The following is a 22,799-nucleotide window of genomic DNA, read 5'->3' as shown; positions in this document are numbered from 1 at the left end:
AGACACAAAAGACACTAGAGGCAAAGGAAATCTGGATCAACACACAACAAATGCTGGAGGAACTCAGGAAATCAGGCAAAATGTATGGAAGGAAATGAATAGTCGACATTTTGGGCCAAGGTTCTTCAGCAGGACTGAAAAAAGAGTTGGAATCCTGTTGTTAAGCAGGTGTGCTTCTAATTCCAATGATACAAGAAATCCATGTGTTACAATAGTTTGTTTCAACTCAATAGAATTAAAACTCAAATAAAACTTACTTTGTGGTCCCTGAAAATCTTCCTAAGCCCATCAGGTCCTAATGCAGTCTCCTTCTAAATTCTGAGTAGTCACAGCCCAGAGATTCCCACAAGTAAGTGGGGATGATTTTTTTTCTTTAAAGACTTTACGAGTTGTTTCCTCTGTCCACCTGGTAATCTCTTGATGTGCAATCTTATATAATCTTCCTCTCATTTCTCTGAATAATAACTCTTATTAAAAATAATTGAAGAAAATTGCACCTTCTAAAAAAACCCTTCTAAAATGACATTGAAAATAGCTTCAAAAAGTCATACAGCAAGACAACAGGCCTCTCGGTCCTTTGTGAGTCCATACTACCATCAAGCACTTGTAGTAATCCTACACTAAGTTATTCTCATTTTATCTTCCGTACTTTCCAATCATCTCTCTCAGATTCCACTATTCAATTACACAGTGGCAAATTAACCTACCAACCCACTTAACATTGGGATGTGGAAGAAAACTGGGTCATCAGAGGAAACTCATACAGTTCTGGGAAGATCATGCAAACTCCACACAGATAGCACCAGAGGTCAGAAGTGAATCTAGATCACAGGTACAGGAAGCTCAATGAGCTGTGTCACTGAGCTGTTGAATTATATCTATAAATAAAATGTAACTAACACAAGCTAGTATGTGAAGCAGGAACTCATTTCAAGCACTGAGGAATAGGAAAACTTCATCATTGTAGAAAATCAATGTAATTTACTAATGGCTTCATCACTGATCAATAAGCCAATCCCAATATAAATTGACAGCTTATTCTTTTACAAGTACACATAATTTTTACTTGTTAATTCTGTTAAGTACTTATACTGCAGTTCATTACATTAATTTAGTCCAAATGCTGAATACCACAGTCCTAACACACACCACACACAGTTACCATGCACAATTACTCTCAATATTACATATGACATATTGTGAACTAAGATACAAGGTAAAGTATTTTAAGCCCATAGACAAGTTAATTTAATTACAAATACTTTCTTTGATAAACTAACCATCTCTGAAATTCAGGGAAAGTTTTGTTTCATTCTTTGTATTACTTCTTACAACTTAGACAAGGCAACAACAATTCATCTCAATGTATTTATCTGCTTTCTGACTATGCATTCAGCACATAGATTTACCCACCAGTAAATCTCCCATGCAATTCTGTTTTATCTTAATGAATGGAAAATCAAAGGCTATATCCACAAAATGTATTTCCCCTGGATGTGAACACTGGAGAGTGCAGGAGGTAAACTTACTTTATAAAAGTTTTATAGGGTTTTCTTGACTATATTTTGACTGCAACTCTTCTGCTAAGTCCTGTCTTCCACATTTCCTCAAATGTTTGGAAAGGACTTGGATTTTGTCTACAGACATTGGCAGATTCTTGTTCCACGTGTTGAGGAGTTTGTAAATCTGGTCTGTTAAATCATCAGGACTGGTCAGCCTGACCAACTGGATGGCGCTGCGACGGATTCGCAGAGATGTCACGAACAACATTGCATCTTCTTCAGAAATTTCTGAGGCTACCCAATAAAGTAGATTCTCAGACGGTGTTTCTGGGGTCACAGAAAAATAAGGTTACATGAAAACCTGGAAGCCTATGAATGCTTATCTCGAGCATATGTGATCAATCATCTTGTTTCCATATACACCTAATTTTCATAGAACTTCTTGAATACAAGTAGCTATTCTGATTGCCATTCAAAGTGTAGAGAAATGAAATGAATCAGATTAATTTCTTGAATGATATAAATAGAAACTGCTGGTGACATTAGTACATGTCTGAAATGTTAAATCTGTTAACTTTCCAATCTTCTAAATGTTTCCAACATCTTCATTTTTATTTCAGATTTCTAGTATCTGCATTTCTCTGAACTTTTTTGTCAACTGCCAAGCTTAAGCAGTTGGTAATCAATTAATTGGAGCATACTACTGAATACAAGCTCTTTCATTATTATGTAAAGGACTAACATCTTGCTAACATCCTATGTCCTGAAATATAAGCCTTTTCTACCCAAACATTACAATATCTAATATAGAATTCTGTTCCTACAATAATAATGTCAGATGCTAATGGCATGTTTTGTCTCCAATCTATACATTTCAATTGTAGGAAATGTTTTAACTGATAATCAATGCCAAGCATTTTGCATCTTTGCGTCCCACTCAGGTTAACGTCTGCTACTCCCTCTTTATAGGAATTGACTCCAATACCACTTCTTAAGTGTGCACAACTATTTGGCTGACTCACAGCTCTAGAGATATGGAATTCAATCCTGGCTCTGATGAGATCTGTGTGGAAATCACATGTGTTTAGTGACTGCATGGGTTTCTTCTGGGCGATCCTTCCTTTTACTCACATGTCAAAACCTATGGTTCATAGGTGAATTAGCTTCTGTAAATTGCCCATGTGTAAATGGATAGCAAAAGAACAATGAGCAGATGGGTATATGCAATACAATTGGTTACAGAGAAATAAGGTGGGGAGAGTCTGAGGGAATGACCTGCTTGTATAGAAAATTGCAGGAGGCGTAGACAGGGTGAAGAGTCAGAATCTTTTTCCCAGAATGGATATGTTAAATACAGAGGACATAGTCATGTAGTGCAAGGGGCAACATTTAAAGGTCGTTTGTGTGGTAAGTTTTTTGCACTGAGAGGTAGGCACTGAAGATCATTGCCGGGAGGCAGTGCAAGTGGATCAGATGGTAAAGCTTGTGAGGAATTTGGACAGACACATTCACAGGCAGGATATTGAGAGACATAAATCACGTGAAGGTACGGATAAAATTGGCGTCATAGTTGTCCCTGGTATTGTGGGCCAAAGAGCGTGTTCCTGTACTGCACTGTTCTATGATGGGAATGCTCTAAAAGCCAGCAATGGTTTGTTGGGCCAAACAGCCTCCTTCTGAGTTATTGTGAATAAAGAATTAAAATATAAACAAAAAACACAAACACTGTTACTGGGAAGTAGAATAACCTCACTGGTGCATGAAGTATTGAAACGTGCAAACATCAAAGTTCTCATCAAAGAAAGAACAAGGGAGCTTTGGGATTAACTGTTCCATTTAATTCTGAATATGATTTATAATATTTATATGTTCTGTAACTAAGATATTGATTAAAGTAGAAAGTCATTTATAAACTAGCACTATTTAAATTTTGAATGATGAGGAAATATAACATCTGAATTCTCCATTTAAAGTAAAAGTTATGCAATAACCAAAAAAAATTAAATCCATACTTTGCATCTGGGAGAAGCTTGATAGATACCATCATGCTTATAAAAACAGCTGTAAAATTCTTCATAAGCCCTTTGACTCTTCTTCTCTATCTAGAGTTATAGTCATCAGATTCTACAGTGCAGAAACAGGTTCTTCAGCCCATTTAGTCATGCTGAACTATTAATCTGCCTAGTCCCATCTACTTGTATCCAAATCATAGCCCTCCATTCTGCTCTCAACCATGTACATATCCAGATTTCTCTTCAATGTTGAAATCAAACCTGCATCCACCACTTCCAGTGGCAGCTTGCCCCACACTCTCACCACCCTTTGATTGAAGAAGTTCCCCCTCATTTTCCCCTTAAACTTATCATCTTTCAGCTTAACTAATGATCTCTAGTTCTAGTCTCACACAACCTCAGTGGAAAAAACCTGCTTGCATTTACCTTATTTATACCCCTCATAATTTTGTATACCTCTATCAAATCTCCCTTCATTCTTCTACTATATATGCTAAGGAATAAAGTCCTAACCTATCCAATCTTTCCCTAAAACTCAGGTCCTCCAGTCCTGGCAACATCCTTGTAAATTTTCTCTGCACTCTTTCAATCTTATCGATATCCTTTCTGTAGGTAGGTAACCAAAACTGCACACAATACTCCAACTAGGCCTCACTGAGTTTGAGTATAACATCAAAAGTAACATCCTGACTCCTGTACTCAATACTTTGATTTACGAAGGTCAATGTGCCAAAAGATTTCCTTACAATCCTTTCAACCCATGATGCCAATTTCTAGTAATTATGGATCTATATTCCTAGATCTCAACACTCATCAATGTCATCATAAATTCTCCCATGGTTTGTCATCACAAAGTGCAATACCTCATACTTGCCTACATTAAATTGCATCTGATATTTTTCAGCCCATTTTCCAAATCCCGCTTTAAGCTTTAGTAATCCAGGTGTTAATCTACAAATTTGGTGACCCAGTTTCCCCACAGTATCATCCAAATCATTGACATAGATAACAAAAAAAATGGACCCAGCACCAATCACTGTGGCACAGCACTAGTCACAGGTCTTCAGTCAGACAGGCAACCATCTACTGCCACTCTCTGGCTCTTCCCACAAAGTCAATGTCTAATCCAATTTAATACCTCATCTTGAATGCCAAGCTGCTAAATCTTCTTGACCCACCTCCCATGCAAGACCTTGTCAAAGCCTTGCTAAAATCTATGTAGGCAACATCCACTGCCTTGTAATTTCCTAAAAAGCTCTGTAAGATTACTTAGACATGACCTACAATGCACAAAGCCATGTTGACTATCCTTAATCAGTCCCTGTTTGTCCAAATACTTACATATCCAGATCCTTAGAATATCTTCCAATAACTTACCCACTACTGATGTCAGGCTCACCAGCATATCATTTCCATCTTTTCTTAGAGTATCTCTTAAACAACAGAACAACATTAGCTAACCTCCACTCCTCCTCTGGGGATTTGCCTGAAGACAGCAACTTCTTCCCCCTCTGTGATCTGTATACAATCCCTGAATTCACTGCTTTGCCTCATTTCCATTGACTGTGTCTCTCTCCTGAGTAAATACAGATACAAAAAATTCATTTACCATCTCCTCCAGTTCTTTCAGCTCTATGTATAGATGACAGCTTTATTCTTTCAGAGGACTAATTTTACCCCTTACTATCCTTTTGCTATGAGTACTATATCTGTAGAAGCCCTTGAGTTTTTCCATCACCTATCTACTTAGCGTAAATTCCTGCCTTCCTTTACTCCACCTGATTTCCTTCTTCAAATTTTCTCTTTGATTTCTTATAGTCCTCAAGTACTTCAGTTGCTTCTTCCTGCCTATACATGCCATGCACCTCCTCCTTTTTCTTAATCAGGCCCTCAATATCTTTCAAAAACCAAGAGATATTGAGGCCCTGGTTAAGAATGTTAAGAATAAAGAGGTATTATCTTTACCTTTTATTTTGACAGGAACATACAAACTCTGTACTCTCAGAATTTCACTTTTGAAGGCCTTCCACTTCCCAAGTACACTTTCACCAGAAAATAACCTATCCCAATCCACATTTGACAGACCCTTTCCAATACTATCAAAATTAGCCTTTCTCCAATTTAAAACCTCAACCCAAGGACCAGACCTATCCTTCTCCCTAATTATCTTGAAACTAATGGCATAATGATCACTAGATGCAAATTGTTCCCCTTCACAAGCTTCTATCACCTGCTTTGTCCCATTCCTTAAACAGAGATCACATATCACACTCGCTCTTATTGGGACCTCTATGAATTAATTAAGGAAACTTCCCTGAACTTATTTGACAAACTCTATCCCAATCAGTGTAGCAGTCCATTCAAGATGTAGAAAGTTAAAATCACCTACTTTCGCAATCTTATTTTTCTTGCAACAAATTTGTTCCTCTAATTCCCATGGATTGATGGGTGGTCTATAACATAATCCTATTAATGTGGCCATCCCTTTCTTATTCCTCAGTTCCACCCATATAATCTCAATAGAGAAATCTCGTCTATCTTGCCTGTGTACTGGCATGACATTTTCCTTGATTAATAATGCCACCCCTTCTTTTAACTGCCCCCTTGCTTGTGTCTAAAGCAATGGAAGCCTGAAATACTGACCTGCCTGTTCTACCCCTCTGCAACCAAATTTCACTAATGGCAATAACATCATAATTCCACGTGCTGCTGCATCCCCTAAGTTAATCTGCCTTTCCTATATTGAAATGTACAGAACTCATAATATTAGTCCCATCATGCCCAAATCTTTCAATTCCTGACTTTGTCTTCAGGATTAACAACATCTTTCCCCACACCCACTCCACCATCTGCTCTGACTGTCTGGTTCCCATTCCCCTGAAATTCTAATTTAAACCTGCCCTCCTCATGCTAATCAACAAACCTTCCTGCAAGGATATAGTCCCTCTCCAGTTCAGGTTCAAAATGTCACTTTTGTACAAGTTCCACCCTCTCTGCAAAAATGCTCAAAGATCCAAAAATATCTGAAGCCCTCCCTCCTGCATCATCTCCTTAGCCATATGTTAAATTGTATTATCTTCCTATTTTTGACCTCACTAGCATGTGCCATGGGTAACACTCCTGAGATCACAACCCTGGAGATTCTGTCCTTTAACTTAGCACCTAACTCATCATCCTTCCAAGTCAATGGTGATGATGTGGTCCATCCCTCCCACCTAAGAATGCTGTAGACTCAATCCAAACCATCTATGACACTGGTATTTGGGAGGCAACATGCCATCTGGGAATCTTGTACTCATCCACAGAACCTCTTGTCTCTTCTCCTAATCAAAGAACCAGTTATCACTACAGCTCACTTCTTCTCTTCCTTACCCTTCTGAGCCACAGAGCCAGACTAGGTGCCAGAGATCTGTCTGCTGTGAGTTTCCTTTTCTAGGTCACCCCCCACCAACAGTATCCAAAGCAGTAAAGCTGTTGTTGAGGGGTTTGGCCACACGGGTACTCCACAGTGGCTGCCTATTCCCTGTCCGCCTCCTAACAATTACCCTGAGTAATTACCTCCCTATATGTCCTGTTGATTAATCTCTCAACTTCCTGAATGATCTGTAGTTCATCCAGCTCTATCTTCAATTCCTTAAGACAGTCTGAAAGAAGCTGCAGCTGAATGCACTTTTGTAGATGTCATCATTAGGGACACTGGGGGTCTCCCTGTCTTCACAAGAGGAGCATTCCATTACCTTGCCTGGCATTCCCACTGTCCCACTGCAATAAGGAAGACAAATAAATAAATGAAGAAAAATCTACTTCCATCTTCACCTCTCCTCAATGAAGCTTCTCTGAGCCAAAGCCTGAACTCTATACTCCAACACTGGCCAACTTATACAATGACTACTCCCATAATGGCCTCTCCACTTAAATCTAACTTTTTTCATTGGTCATGTCAAGTACCTAATTACACACACTCTAACGTCTCCTTGGGAACTGTGGTGCACTATCTCTATTACTTTTCCTATTTTTTCTCTCATTGATGTATTTTTCAACCCCCAAAATGCTTGGGAGTTGCAGCTATCTAGAAGTTTCAAGAGCAGATCAAAAGAAACTAGTGCTAATTAGAAAAAATATATAAATACTATTCACATATTAAGAATATATAATGGATTTTGTTCTTGAGGAACAATTAAATGTGGTTTAAAATAGTCCACTTGCTGTTTGATTTTCAGGGATAATAATCTCCTGATACATCTTATTTATTTTCATGTTACTTCATGACACTATTTTCAGGATGATGTGGTCATGAATTGAGGTGAAGTTGATCATTTTCATTTACAATGGTAGCAAAATTCCTCAAAAAATGTTCTTGCTTATGGGTAGAGTTGGAGGCAGTGTAAACAGTTTCAAAGCCAATGATCAATTTTTTTACCTGGTACTTTGCTCACACTTGTCGAACGACTAAGAACCTTTTCTCTCTATAAACAAAATAAGAATAACAAAAATAAAAATAAAGCAAAAATTAAGCTGTATTGTTAAATAAATAGTCTTTTATTATTAATATTCATCCCTGCAACTTTCCTCCTGTGAAACCAATTTCCTACCCATAGTTAATCTCTTAGTTTTACAACTTGAAGAATATTAATTAGCAATGAAACATAAACATGCAGAATAAATGCAAGCCTTTCCTTCCTTTCTGTATGAAAGCAGACATCCCAAGATGAAACTCTTCCTGAATATACTGATTAATTACAGCCATCTATGAGATCAATGTTCATGTTTGTGGACATTGATATACCTTCAGATCCTGACAGTGATTTCATAGTCTAGTTCAGCAGAAAGGCAGATCCAATGTTGTGCCATAGTATGTACACATTTTTCAACCTCTACACAGCCTTCCTTTTGCTGTAGGCAGAGTGCAATGGAAACTAATTGGTATGAGGCAATGCAATAGACCAAAAAATGACATTTGTGACATTGTCCCTAGACAGTGTCATTTTAGTAACACCAGTACTCAAGTTTGGTATCTAATGCAAAGTTGCTCTGTTACTTATCTGGCACTTTCAGTTTCCACTTTGTTTTTTTTTCTTTCATTTCCACAGTTTCTGTCTTCTCAGTCTAACAAAAAGATTGCAAGACTCTTTCTAAAGACATTCAGAAAATTTTATCAGTCTTTAGTAATAGTTCTGACTGCCTCGTTTTTCTTAACTTTTCAGTTACGATAACTTTCAGTTGCTTTGCAACTTTATGATAATAAGAGATTCAAGGGATTATCAGAAAAGAAGTTGTTGACTTGCATCAGATGGGAGTGTGGTTCGTATAACTGACTATTGGAAGTACTGAAGCAGTTTTATTATAAACGATCAAGTGCTGCTTCCAAAAAGAAATAAAAGTGATAAGCCATGTCATCCCGCTTGTGGCAAATGGTCCTGAATAGAGGCAGCAGCATCCTGCCTAATAGCACAGACACCCACACACATGTCATGAGTCCTGGACTATTCAGAGGAACAGATCTTTCTGATCCCATTGCCATTGAGCTGCACAGAGCTTTATATTATGCTCAAGAACATTTTCTCTTCTGGATCTTGTGTTATGTCAAACCCAGTGCAGGCTGCAAAACCTGTAATCAGTACGATTTTGTAGTAATTTAAGAGGCAACAGGAAGGCTTGGCTACTTTTTAATTTTCATTTATTTTCATGATTTTAAACTTTCCTTGACGTTGATATGTGTTCATAAAGTGTTTTAGTTACTTAATTTTAAATGCATCCAAATATTAGACATTTAAAACTCTTGACATCAACGACAGTTTTGACAGAAGACGAAGTTTTGTACCAGATTAGTCCTCATAGTGGGAGTTGAGACCTCTCCACTATATCATCAGCAGACAGACTACCACACAGACTTTACCCTCTAATTTCAGGGTGCCAAGGGCTGGTGAGGTCAGACCATCTCTTCAGAAGCAGAGAAGCACAGGTGTGCTTGAACTACATGCCTTTGGGCATGGTAAAAGGGTCAGCATGATCCAGCCCAGTAAACTAAAGATGTAATAGTCTTGTTTTTTTGGGGGTGAAGATTGATGTCACTGGGTTATGTTCTCCAGGCATTTTATACATTGTCTGGATAAGCTTACATGAGCCTGACGATTGAGTACTGGCAGGCTTTTTTATGGGGATGGTGGGGGGTGGAGGTTGTCGCAACACTGCCGTTTTAGTTTGGGGAAAATTACTAATGACCCCATCTGTACCCTGACAAGTTCAACCAGGAAGTGTTTTCCTTTAGGAGACACCTCACTACAAACACAAGGAACAACTGTAGCTTTGACCTTCCAATTTTAGCGATCTGCTACTATAATGACTGATATCACCCAATGCAGTAAAGACCAGTCAGCAAACCCAGAAATTCCTTTATCTTTTGCTGCATTATTGGTGAATGGAGATCAAAATTTAGATCCTTCTCTTTAAGTGTCTATCAACCAAGGTAAGATTCATTGAACAGCATTGACAAAAACAATATTTGTGCACAATTCTGTTTCATCAAGTATTGAAGACGTGATATATATATATATATATAATATTCTTCATAAAAGAAAATTATACCACATGGAGAAAAGCAGAAAGATGGACAGAAGAATAACAGCATCACAATTAATTGCCATATTGTCAGCACTGCACTCACATGCACTGCTTATGTGTTTAACTTCTGGTAAAACCATAAATAAGCCAAATGGTATAAATTGGTGTGATGAACATTAGATTTCTGCTACTATAGCTTACCTTGGGTAATGTTAATGTTAATTTGCATACAGGTTTAGGATCCAAATTACCCACTGGCTGGGGTTCACTATCCTGTTGCTTAGTCAACTCAACTTTGGTTGTTTTATAAAATACTGCCATCCCCTTGTAGTGAGGTGAGCAGCGGTTGCCAAACTCATTCACCTCAGTTAGTTCCAGCTCCAATCTGGCTTTCCGCTGCGAGTGGAATATCAGTTGATATCCTTGAGATGTCTTTTGGTCACTGTCTAAATGAAGTTGTAAAGAAAATTCACAAATGTTATGATTGCCAGTTTGAAAGCTGATGTAATGAATTGAAGAACTTCATTTTTGTTTCTCTTGGTCCCCTGAGGTGAAACGCACTTTACAGGAGCGTTTAATGTCTTTATGCTAATCAGGAACGATTTGTTAGGAAAAATTAAAAATTATTGCTTAACTGATTAAATGTTGAAAATATATTTTACATTGGATAATTAAATCATCCTTTTAAAATCTGATGACATGTCATATCTTTTAGTATGTAATACTATTTCAACTGTCCAATTAGTTTATTATTGTCACATGTACTGAGGTACAGTGAAAACCTTTGTTTTGCATGCTGTCCATAGAGATCATTTCGCCACATCACTACATTAAGCTACTATTACAAGGGAGAAGCAATAACAAAACACAGAATGAAGTGCTACAGTTACAGGGAAAGTGCAGTGCAGGCAGTCAATAAGGCACGAGGTCATGACTGGGCAGATTTTGAGGTAAAGTCCATCTTATTGTACAACAGTCTATTGATTAGTCTTTTAACAGTGGGATAGATCTGTCATGCTTTCAGCCTTTTGCATCATTGGGGGGAGGTGGCACGGGAGAAGAGAGAACGTCCAATTTGGATTTTTAAAACAGTTGATACCGTTCATACTCAATGTGCCCTTCATGTTTCCGAAATTCAGAACAAGTTCTATATATCACGGCCTCTTAATAAATTACAACATGAATGCATGATGCCTCTGCAATTGGATCCTCAACTTCCTAACTGGAAGACCACAATCTGTGCAGATTGGTGATAATATCTCCTCCTCGCTGACAATCTACACTGGTGCACCTCAAGGATGTGTGCTTAACCCACTACTCTACTCTCTCTACACCTATGACTGTGTGGCTAGGCATAGCTCAAATACCATCTATAAATTTGCTGATGATGCAACCATTGTTGGTGGAATCTCAGATGGAGACAAGAGGGCGTACAGGAGTGAGATATGCCAACTAGTGGAGTGGTGTCGCAGCAACAACCTGGCAATCAATGTCAGTGAGACAAAAGAGCCAATTGTGGACTTCAAGAAGGGTAAGATGAAGGAACACATACCGATCCTCATAGAGGGATCGGAAGTGGAGAGAGTGAGCAGTTTCAAGTTCCCGGGTGTCAAGATCTCTGAGAACCTAACCTGGTTCCGTGATAACAATGCAGTTATAAAGAAGGCAAGACAGTGTCTATACTTCATTAGGAGTTTGAAGAGATTTGGTATGTCAACAACTACACTCAAAGATTTATATAAATGTACTGTGGAGAGCATTCTGACAGGATGCATCACTGTCTGGTGTGTTGGGGGGTGTTGGTTACTGCACAGGACTGAAAGGAGCTGCAGAGGGTTGTAAATATAGTTGGATCCATCTTGGGTACTAGCCTACAAAGTACCCAGGACATTTTCAAGGAGCGGTGTCTCAGAAAGGCATTATTAAGGACCTCCAGCACCCAGGGCATGCCCCTTTCTCACTGTTACCATCAGGTAGGAGGTACAGAAGCCTGAAGGCACACACTCAACAATTCAGGAATGACTTCTTCCCCTCTGCCATCGGATTCCTAAATGGATGTTGAACCTGTGAACACTACCTCATTTTTTTAATATATAATTATTTCTGTTTTTTGCTCAACTTTAATCTATTCAATATATGTACATTGTTACTGTAATTGATTTACTTTATTTCTTTTTCTTCTTCTTCTATATTATGTATTGTATTGAACGGCTGCTGCTAAGTTAACAAATTTCATGACACATGTCCAGTGATAATAAACCTGATTCTGATTCTGAGAGCAAACGGATTACTTCCAGTACATTATAACCATGGCATTCAAAGTGCTTACAGATGATATCAATTAAAAAGTAGGCCTCATACAGAATGGAAGACACACAAATGAGCATGAGCAAAGGAGTGGAAATGTGAATTTCCTGGATGCCAGTGAAAGGAACACCCCTCCTCATAGTGTAAATGATCCACCTGCCTGCCACATCTGGCACCTCCTGCCTGATCTGTGAAAGAGTCTACTCTGAACCCACAAATTCAGAGTGGAATCATCAAATATCCTCAGTCCTCAGCCACTGTCCTCGAGGAAGGTATGAATTTGGCAGAACATGGGAAAGGAAGGTTTCATCATCAATGAATGAAGAAAATAAGAGATAATGTTTCGCCAAGTTGCTGCCAATCTTGGCAAATAATTATATGTTCCCTGTTAAAATGATCTGGTAACTAGTTCTAACTTATTATTGCATAAATTTCTATTTAAAATCATTGAGCAAATATTTAGAATTGAATTCACTTCTGTCTGTCAAAGAGGGCAAAGGAGTAATTGTTACCATTGCAAACACTCAGAAAATTGAAAGACCACTGGATACTTGATTAAATAGTCATGTTAATTTGAAACAAAAAAACTAACAAAGGCTCTGTACTTAAAATTTACTCACTTCTGGGTTTTGTGATCTTATTCTATATTAAGATAAAAGTGATCATTACCATCAAATAAACTTACAAAGTACGTATTTCATTTGCGTGTGTATATTGAGAAAGGGAGATTCTCTATAAGGCCATATGAATGTACTCTGCAGATGTGATGGTGCATTCAAAAATTTGGGGTATAAATTGGAATAAATACAAAGTTCAGATTAAAATTATGTATTTGGAAAAACTGGCACTCAAAGGTAGTATGATTACTCACTCACCCAATGACTTAATGTTGCCGCAAAGCTTGAGAATAAGCTGCTCACCCTCTCTCATTGGAAACTCTTCAGATGGCTCCAGTGGGCCTTGGAATCCCTCCTCACGTAGTTTAACTAATTCCCACTGTAAATCCTTGGAAGGAACCATCAGCACAACAATATGGTGGGAGTTGTCTCGTTTGTGGTAGATAATAATGTTAACCATAGTGAGCTGGATCACTTCTTCAAGTTTTTGTATGAAAGAAATTAAACAGCTGCTATCCACTGAAGATGAAAAGCGGAGGACAATAAATCTGCTCAAGGAAGAAGAGAATTGTAAATGTTGGAGCACTGCAGCAAAAACTATTTTGTTCGATGCAGTCTACCCTTTTTTTATTTCATGACAAGCAAAATCTGTACTGTTTAAATGAAGGTGAATCCTGCTTGCCTCAACTCTCTGTCCAGGTACCCTATCTAGACATTTTGCGCCAAAGAGAGGGGTAAGTCAGGTTACTCTGTACTTTTTCGGTATCCAAAAGGCTTCTAACGGGGTGGAGCTGCATCCAGGAAAATGTTAAAAGCTTTTTAAATGGTTTACTTTCTCAAAGTATCCTTCTAAGGATCTCTGATAGAGACATTCAAAAATTAAAAGAATTAATTCAAGTTATAGAAAATTAAAAGTGAAATGATTTAAAACACTTTATCATTGACATAATAAACATTTTTTTAAAACAATTAATGGCATTTCCTTTATCTATAGAGTCAGGTGACCCAGTCATAGTCCAAACTATCCCTGATGAAAGGCCTCTACTCACTCCCTTCAACAAGACAAGTCTTTACCACTGGACTCAAGAGGTCAGATGCACCAGAATCAGGCCGTCATCTTAACACAACCTTTTATGACTGGCCTAGCAGTGGCTGATAGCCTTGTGCAATAAACAGCTGTCAATCAATTCAATACAGCCCAATTTAAAAAATGACAGAGTTGGCAATAGGCTAACGCATTCAAAAGTAAAAGAAGCGAAATTAATATTATTACTGGTGCTTTTGCTGAATATTTTGAACTTAGGCCACATCTGAAATTGTAAATTTCAATTATCCTCCTGCACGTTGCCAAAATTACACTTTTGATGAAACACTGTTTTAAAATATTGTACATTTCTGGGATCACACTCAATCAAAAGCAGAATCCTACCTCTCCACATGTTCATTTAATTCAATTGCAACCAGCCCATTTTGCATTTCTTTCACGGTTACATTGTCCATCATCACCCATTCTTCATCCTTTGATTTAAATCCAAACAGTTTTAAAGATTTATTCGTCACATCTCCAGGTTTTTTTACTGGTGCACTCATTGACCTAAGAATTGCGAAGGGACAGTGTAAATATATAAAGAAAGCTGCAGGGCATATCAAATGCATTCTGTTACACAAAATGCAAATAAATGTTCTGTTGACCTGAAATATTATCTTAATTTTTCTCTCTCCCCAGATACTGCTGATTACTTCCAACAATTTTTATTTCTAACTTATTCTTCATTTCATATTTGTTCAGATTATTTTGTAAATTTCAGCTAATTTAATCAAAGTTCTTATTTTTCACATGCCTTCATTTTCCAGCTGCTTATGCCTGCGCATAACAATAAAACCCTTTATCTACCGTGAGCAAAGGCCGTTGTTCTTCCGTGTTGCTGCTGTTGCTGCCTGAGGATGGTCGATTTTATCTCCTAATCTCCTTTTAGCTGAGTTTGGTGGACAGGGCAGAGTAATGGTAATTGATTTCCGGAACTGCTGAGTAGATGGATGTTTGATATGAACAAGAGGGGTAGTGGAGATTATGGGGTGAAAGCTATCTTCTCTCAATTTCATTACATTCAACAATGTTGAATCAATTGGCTGAACCTGTGAGAACAAACAGGAATACAAAGATAAGTAATCCAGTCCATTTTCAACCTGCATTATTTCTGAAGTTCTTAAGAATAGGTTTAGATCAATTTTGACAGTAGGTAAAATCAACTGCTAAATACAGGTGGATATGACTTAGGCTAGATTTCCATGGTTAGAAACCCAATCAATTTATCTGCTAATTATTTCCAGAGAAATAGTTATTGGCAGAAACCTCTTCCCTCATTTCCATTCAGGACCCTAACAGTCATTCGAGGTGAGACAGTACTTCACCTGAAAGCCTGCAGGGATGATCTGTTGTATCTAGTTTCTCCCAATGAGGCCTCCTCGACATTGGTGAGAACCGTCATAAGTTAGGGGACTGCTTCATCAAGCACCTCCACTCCATCCACCAAAAGTGGAACTTCCCAGTGGCCAAACACTTTAATTCCCATTCCCATTGCAATATGTTGGTCCATGGTCTCTTCTTGTGTCACAAAGAGGCCAGCATCAGAGTGGAAGAGCAGCACCTTATATTCTGTCCGGGTTTACCTCCAACCCTTTCCCTCTGGTAAAACAAAATACCTCCCACCCCTTCTTATATTACACTCTGGCCTGTTACCTCTTCTCACCTGCCAATTACCTCCCCTGAGTCCCCTCCTCCTCTCCTTTCTACAATGGTCCACTCTCTTCTCCGATCAGATTCCTTCCCTCCAGCCCTTTATCTTTCCTACTCACCTGGCTTTACCTGTCTAGCAATCCTCCTTCCCTTCTCTGCTTCCTTCTCAGTCCTGAAGAAGGGTCTTGGCCCAAAATGTTAATTGCTAATTCATTTCCATAGATATTGCCTGACCTACTGAGCTCTTCCAGAATTTTGTGTGTGTTGCTTTGAATTTCCAGAGATGTTCTTCCAATTACTTACTGCAGCATAGCCAGCGACTCACAAAATCACTGAAGATTTGATCACAGACTATGGACATCCCCAAGGCAATATTACCTCATTTAATTTTATATGCGAATTTTATTGCTTAAAATCTGCATGTTGGACATGTGGCTGCAAACTGAATTCTCACAAGGGAGATGATACTTGCAGCCCCACAGCAGCCAGAAAATCCAACCCACCGGTCTCCTAAAAGCTGATTTGTATGCACAGACTGTATATAAATTGGGCATTCATAATTTGGGGAAGATTTGTATATGAATGAATTCTGATGTTGCTTCTGATGTTGATGTTCCATTATCAGGTTGTTCCCAGCCACTGAAAAGGCTGCGTTACTAAATACTCCTGTACACCTGCTCATTAATGGAAGTATCTAATCAGCCAGTCATGTGGCAGCAACACAGTGCATAAAAGGATGCAGACGTGGTGAAAAGGCTCAGGTGTTGTTCAGACCAAACATAAGAATGGGGAAGAAATGTGATCTAAGTGACTTTGACTGTGGATTGATTGCCGATACCAGACAGGGTGGTTTGAGCATTGCAGAAACTGCTGATCTCCTGGATTTTCAGATACGGTCTCTAGGGTTTACAAAGAATGGAGCAGAAAACAAACAAAAAAAATCCCGTGAGAGGCAGTTCTGTGGACAAAAACACCTTGTTCAGGACAAAGGTTAGAGGAGAAAGGCCAGACTTGTTCAAGCTGGCAGGAAGGTGACAGTAATTCAAATAACCACGTGTTACAACAGAGGTGTGTAGAAGAGTATCACCGAATGCACAACATGCTGAACCTTGAAGTGGATGAACTACAGTCACAAAGGACCATGAACGTACACTCTGTGGCCAGTTTATTTAGTACAGGAGGTACCTAATAAAGTTGCTACTGAGTGTAAATGCAATATCTCAATTATTTCTGTGCAGTTTGGAGATCACCTGTTTCCCAGACCTCCAAGATAATTCAAAGTTTACCTTGACTGCACTTCTCAGCACTAGCGATGGATGTCTGCATGACCCAAACAGCTCCATCTTATTATGATGCTATTGTGATATTAATTGACCCTTTTAATAGTGTGAGAATTTAATAAATGGATGATATAGTCACTTTACAATCCAATTAAATTTACAGAAAGTTTTGGTTGTAATTCTACTTGCAATACCGTATGACTATAAGATAGAGAAGCAGACTTCAGCATTCGGCCCATCAAGTCTCCTACACTATCCAATCATAGCTAATTTTTGTCAAACCTATTACCCATCTTTTCTCCACAACAAATAAGAACCCACGTTAAACGTACACAATTACTCGGCCTCTACAGTCCTCATTGCGAGGCTATTCTACAGATTCACTACCCTCTGGCTGAGGTAATTTCTCCTCATTTGAGTTTTAAGTGGACACCCTTTATTCTGACACTGTGATGTCCGATCACGGAAACTCTTACTAACAGGAACATTATTTTCATGTCCACACGGTCTAAGGCTTTTGGTATCTGGTAGGTTTCTATAAGACTTCTTCAACCTTACCCTGTCACCATCCTTCTGAATTCCATTGAATATGAGCACAGAAATATCAAATGCTCCTCATATATTAATCTATCTAATTGCTGAAAAAACCCAGAAGTGGATAAGAACTTCGAACAAGGTTGGAGGTGACATCGGATGCACGGCAACTCTGGTAGGGTTGGCAAGACATTGCTTCCTACAAAGTGGAACCCAATAGCATGAATGGTAGCGATGCTTCACTACCAGATGAACTCAATGCCTTCTATGCCCGCTTTGAAAGCGACAACACAACTACAGCTGTGAAGATCCCTGCTGCACCTGATGACTCTGTGATCTCTGTCTCAGAGGCCGATGTTAGACTATCTTTAAAGAGAGTGAACCTTCGCAAGGCAGAAGGTCAACCTGTGCCAACCAACTAGCGGGAATATTCAAGAACATTTTCAACCTCTCACTGCTACAGGCCGAAGTTCCCACTTGCTTCAAAAAGGGAACAATTATACCAATGCCAAAGAAGAATAATGTGGGCTGCCTTAATATCTATTGCCTGGTAGCACTCGCATCAACAATAGTGAAATGCTTTGAGAGGCTGGTCAGGACTAAACTGAACTCCTGTCTCAGCAAGTACCTGGACCCATTGCAATTTGCCTCTCGCCACTATAGGTCAAAGGCAGACACAATCTCAATGGCTCTCCACATGGCCTTAGACCACCTGGACAACACATACACCTATGTCAGGATGCTGTTCATTGACTATAGCTCAGCATTTAATAGCATCATTCCCACAATCCTGATTGAGAAGTTACAGAACCTGGGTCTCTGTACCTCCCTCTGCAATTGGATCCTTGACTTCCTAACCGGAAGGCCATAATCTGTGCGGACCGATAATAACATATCCTCCTCGCTGATGATCAACACTGGGGTGTGTTGATTGTCAGCACCTCAGGGGTGTGTGCTTAGCCCAGTGCTCTACTCTCTATATACACATGTCTGTGTGGTTAGCCATAGCTCAAATGCCATCAACAAATTCGCTGATAATACAGCTATTGTTGGTAGAATCTCAGGTCGTTATGAGAGGGTGCACAGGAGTGAGATAAGCCAGCTAGTGGATTGGTGCCACAGCAACAACCTGGCACTCAACGTCAGTAACACGAAATAGCTCATTGTGGACTTCAGGAAGGGTAAGACAAAGGAACGCATACCAATCCTCATCGAGGGATCAAAAGTGAAGAGAGTGAGCAGTTTCAAGTTCCTGCGTGTCAAGATCTGTAAGAATCTAACCTGGTCCCAACATATCGATGTAATTATAAAGAAAGACAGACAATGGCTATACATTATTAGGAGTTTAAAGAGATTTGGCATGTCAAAAAATACACACTAAAAGTTCTATAGTTGTACCATGGAGATCATTCTGACAGGCTGCATCAATGTCTGGTATGGAGGGGCTTCTGCACAGGACCGAAAGAAGCTGCAGAAGGTTGTAAATCTAGTCAGCTCCATCTTGGGTACTAGCCTACAAAATACCCAGGATATCGTTAGGGAGCAGTGTCTCAGAAAGGCAGCGTCCATTATGAACAACCTCCAGCACCCAGGGCATGCCCTTTTCTCACTGTTACCATCAGGTAGGAGGTACAGAAGCCTGAAGGCACACTCTCAATGATTAAGGTATAGCTTCTTCCCCTCTGCCATCCGATTCCTGAATGGACAATAAATCTTTGGCCCTACCTCATTTTTTTTCAACGTACAAAATTTCTGTTTTTGCAAATTTCAAAAACCTATTTAATATATGTAATTGATTTATTTGTTTATTTATTATTATTATTTCTATTTTATTTATTATTTTTTCTCTGACAGTTTATGTATTGCATTAAACTGCTGCTGCAAGTTAACAAATTTCACATCACGTGCTGGTGATAATAAACCTGACTCTGATTCTGAATTCTGATTCTGCAGGAGATGGTGGAGATAGAAAATATTCAGTACCTGCATGAGTTCAGAGATTGGACTGAGAGTTAAGTTAGTGTTAAGTAATTTAAACAAGATCAATTTTATCAATTTGATTAATTATCAGCATTGTTGAGAGAGTTATAAAGGTTTAAAACCTTTTGCCATGGGGCAAAATCATTTGGAAGTTCATTAAATGAAGTCAAAGAGAGTGTTGGACTAATAGAGGAAAGTATTTCAACGGGCTTTTATGCTTTTTGTTTATCTCTGGGAGAAATAAACCTGAGGCACACTCTGATTTGCACACCAGGTTAATGTGCATACATGAAAAAGTACTTTCAACACACACAAAATGCTGGTGGAACACAGCAGGCCAGGCAGCATCTATAAGAAGAAGCACTGTCGACGTTCCAGCATCTGCAGATTTCCTCGTGTAAGTACTTTCAATGCCTGCTTTTTTGTAAACATGATAAAGATCAAGTATTTTTTAGAATGACAAACAAGAGAAATGTGCAAATGCTGGAAATCCAAACAACACACACAAAACGCTGGAGGAGCTCAGCAGGTCAGACAGCTTCTATGGAAAAGAGTAGAGTTGATGTTTTGGGCCGAGACCCTTCAGCAAGACTGGAGAAGGACTGTACTCTTGTAGGTAGGTGCTGCCTGCCCTGCTGAGTTCCTCTAGCATTTTGTGTGCAGTTTTAGAATGCACTTGATTCTTATCTCTGAAGGTGCAGGGCTGCAAGCCAGACCTGTGCGTTCAGCTGAAATGTCAGAACCGTCTGTGGTCAGGGAGGTAGAAACCCTGTACAACAGTCAGCAGTATTCTGAGGAGAATCTGTATCAACACACACTTTTCCCTCTTAAATCCTGTGTAAAGTATGCACCGTTAATATTTCACCAAGTCTTGTGCACTCCTGTTGTAATTAAGGATGTTCTTTTTTATTGGAAAGACCACAGTTTTGACCCAATTTTCTTTAAAACAACCGCTAGAAAATCCATGACTGCCTGAACAGATCTTGTGAAAATACAGAGAAGGTAAACTTACCTAACTGCTTATATATGAGAAAGATTTTGTAATTCCAGTTATGTGACAGTTATATAAAAATTTGTTTAAGCTGCACTTGGAGTACTGTGTGCAATTCTGGTTTGTAGAACAGAGTGATCTAGGAATAATGGTGCTTAGTTCCCTGAAGGTGGAATCTCATGTGGATAGGGTGGTTAAGAAAGCTTTTGGTATGCTGGCCTTTATAAATCAGAGCATTGAGTATAGGAGTTGGGATGTAATGTTAAAATTGTACAAGGCATTGGTGAGGCCAAATTTGGAGTATTGTGTGCAGTTCTGGTCACCGAATTATAGGAAAGATGTCAACAAAATAGAGAGAGTACAGAGGAGATTTACTAGAATGTTACCTGAGTTTCAGCACCTAGGTTACAGAGAAAAGTTGAACAAGTTAGGTCTTTATTCTTTGGAGCGTAGAAGGTTGAGGGGGGACGATAGAGGTATTTAAAATTATGACGGGGATAGATAGAGTTGACATGGATAGGCTTTTTCCATTGAGAGTAGGGGCGATTCAAACAAGAGGACATGAGTTGAGAGTTAAGGGGCAAAAGTTTAGGGGTAACATGAGGGGGAACCTCTTTACTCAGAGAGTGGTAGCTGTATGGAACAAGCTTCTGGTAGAAGTGGTAGAGGCAGGTTCGATTTCATCATTTAAAAAAATTGGATTGGTATGTGGACAGGAAAGGAATGGAGGATTATGGGGTGAGTGCAGGTCAGTGGGACTAGGTGAGAGTAAGCGATTGGCACAGACTAAAAGGGCCGAGATGGCCTGTTTCCGAGCTGTAACTGTTATATGGTTATTTGGTTACCCTACTGCAAGAAGGATGTGGGGGTTGTAGAGAGAAATTAGCATTTACCAGGATGTACACTGAAAGTTTGCCAAGAATTGAGCATTTGCTAGATAAGTGTTCACCAAGATATTTACCTGGATGCCACCTGACTTAGAGGGTATAATCTATGAGAAGGATTGAACAAATCTGGGTTGTATTCTCCAGAGCGTCAGAAGCTGGGGGAGACCAGATAGAAATTTATAAAATTATGAGAGGCATAGACAGGGTAGAAGTCTGAACTTTTTTCTTAGAGTAAAAATGTCAAGAACTAGAAGACATGCATTTAAGTTGAAAGGGAAAAGTTTAAAGAAAATGTGTAGGGCAGGTATTTTTTACACAGAGAATGGAGGTACTGGGTCAACTGCCAGAGGGAGTGATAGAAGCAGATTTTACAGTGTCTTTAAAGAATCTCATGGACACATGACTATGTGGAGAACATATGGATATGAATCATGTATGGGCAGCAGAGAATTAACTTAATTTGGCATTGTGTTCAGTGCAGACAACTTGGGATGTCTCGTGCTTGTCCCGTGCTGTACTTTTCCACATTCCATGATTATGTTTAATTTTAAATGAGAGCCAGCAATGAGCTAAAATCTTTTCTAAAAATTAGACTGGGAAAGGGAGAGTTCTGGTGAATTATTCCCTACCTTTGATTGAACTACCACTGAGGTGCTGAAGGATCCAGGGAAGTAGTTCAGTGTAATTCTTGAGTCCACGCTGAGCTTCAGGGCTAAACCTTTCCACGGTACAGTAAATGTCTCTTTTCTTAAGCAGGATATAACTGAAAAGATGCCAAGCTTATATATCTTAACATCTGCACAGTTTTTCTAGAAGACAAAATAAGATAGATTGGAGAAATATAATTTAATTTTTATTTTACACTGCTGTTATTTTGTGAGTCTTCCACACAAAGTGTAAATTGTTTACTAACCTTGTGCCCATTGTACACACCTTCCAAGGAGAGTGGGCTCAAATAACTTGAATGTGGTGTTGCATCCAATGCCTTTACCATAATGTCATGATAATTACCCTGATAACGAGCAGTGAATGGTATAGCAATCTTCAAAGGGAATGGAATCCTGATCCTGGAGTCAGTACACTGAATACTGATTACATTGCTCACCAGTTCTTCGTCATCCCTTACAACCATTGGGCTCCTTTCATTGATTATTTTGCACAGCAGCCTCTGGACTATGAGAAATGGTGCAGTGACGTAACAGCCAATTTGAGGCTCAGTTTCTCTATCCAAATCTGCAAACAGTCTTAAAAACAGAAAGGAAAACATATAATACATTGAACAATCGTCTCAAATGATTGTTATTATCATTCATCTAGCTCTCCCCCCCCCCCCCAACCCCCAGTCCCCCACACACAAATCTTCCTCCCAGTGATCGGGTTCTAATTTATAA

At 39.0% G+C, this 22,799-nt stretch overlaps 1 protein-coding gene across 1 annotated transcript in view; it reads right to left on the bottom strand.

Annotated features, from left to right (window-relative positions):
- Positions 1 to 1,530: 1,530 nt before the first annotated feature.
- Positions 1,531 to 22,799, bottom strand: part of dthd1 (death domain containing 1) — a 31,718-nt gene continuing 10,449 nt past the window's right edge. Inside the window, exons 3-10 of the mRNA XM_059988628.1 lie at positions 22,322 to 22,652; positions 22,038 to 22,217; positions 14,894 to 15,135; positions 14,429 to 14,593; positions 13,254 to 13,547; positions 10,277 to 10,517; positions 7,935 to 7,980; positions 1,531 to 1,829 (exon numbers count right to left, since the gene is read on the bottom strand). Coding sequence (XP_059844611.1) covers positions 1,531 to 1,829; positions 7,935 to 7,980; positions 10,277 to 10,517; positions 13,254 to 13,547; positions 14,429 to 14,593; positions 14,894 to 15,135; positions 22,038 to 22,217; positions 22,322 to 22,652 — 1,798 coding nt within the window. The remainder of the gene's footprint in view (positions 1,830 to 7,934; positions 7,981 to 10,276; positions 10,518 to 13,253; positions 13,548 to 14,428; positions 14,594 to 14,893; positions 15,136 to 22,037; positions 22,218 to 22,321; positions 22,653 to 22,799) is intronic.

The sequence above is a fragment of the Hypanus sabinus genome, chromosome 14, assembly GCF_030144855.1.
Source record: "Hypanus sabinus isolate sHypSab1 chromosome 14, sHypSab1.hap1, whole genome shotgun sequence".
Taxonomy (NCBI): Eukaryota; Metazoa; Chordata; class Chondrichthyes; order Myliobatiformes; family Dasyatidae; genus Hypanus; species Hypanus sabinus.
Note: the sequence above shows the minus strand (reverse complement) of the source record. Positions and strands in the feature narration are given on the sequence as shown.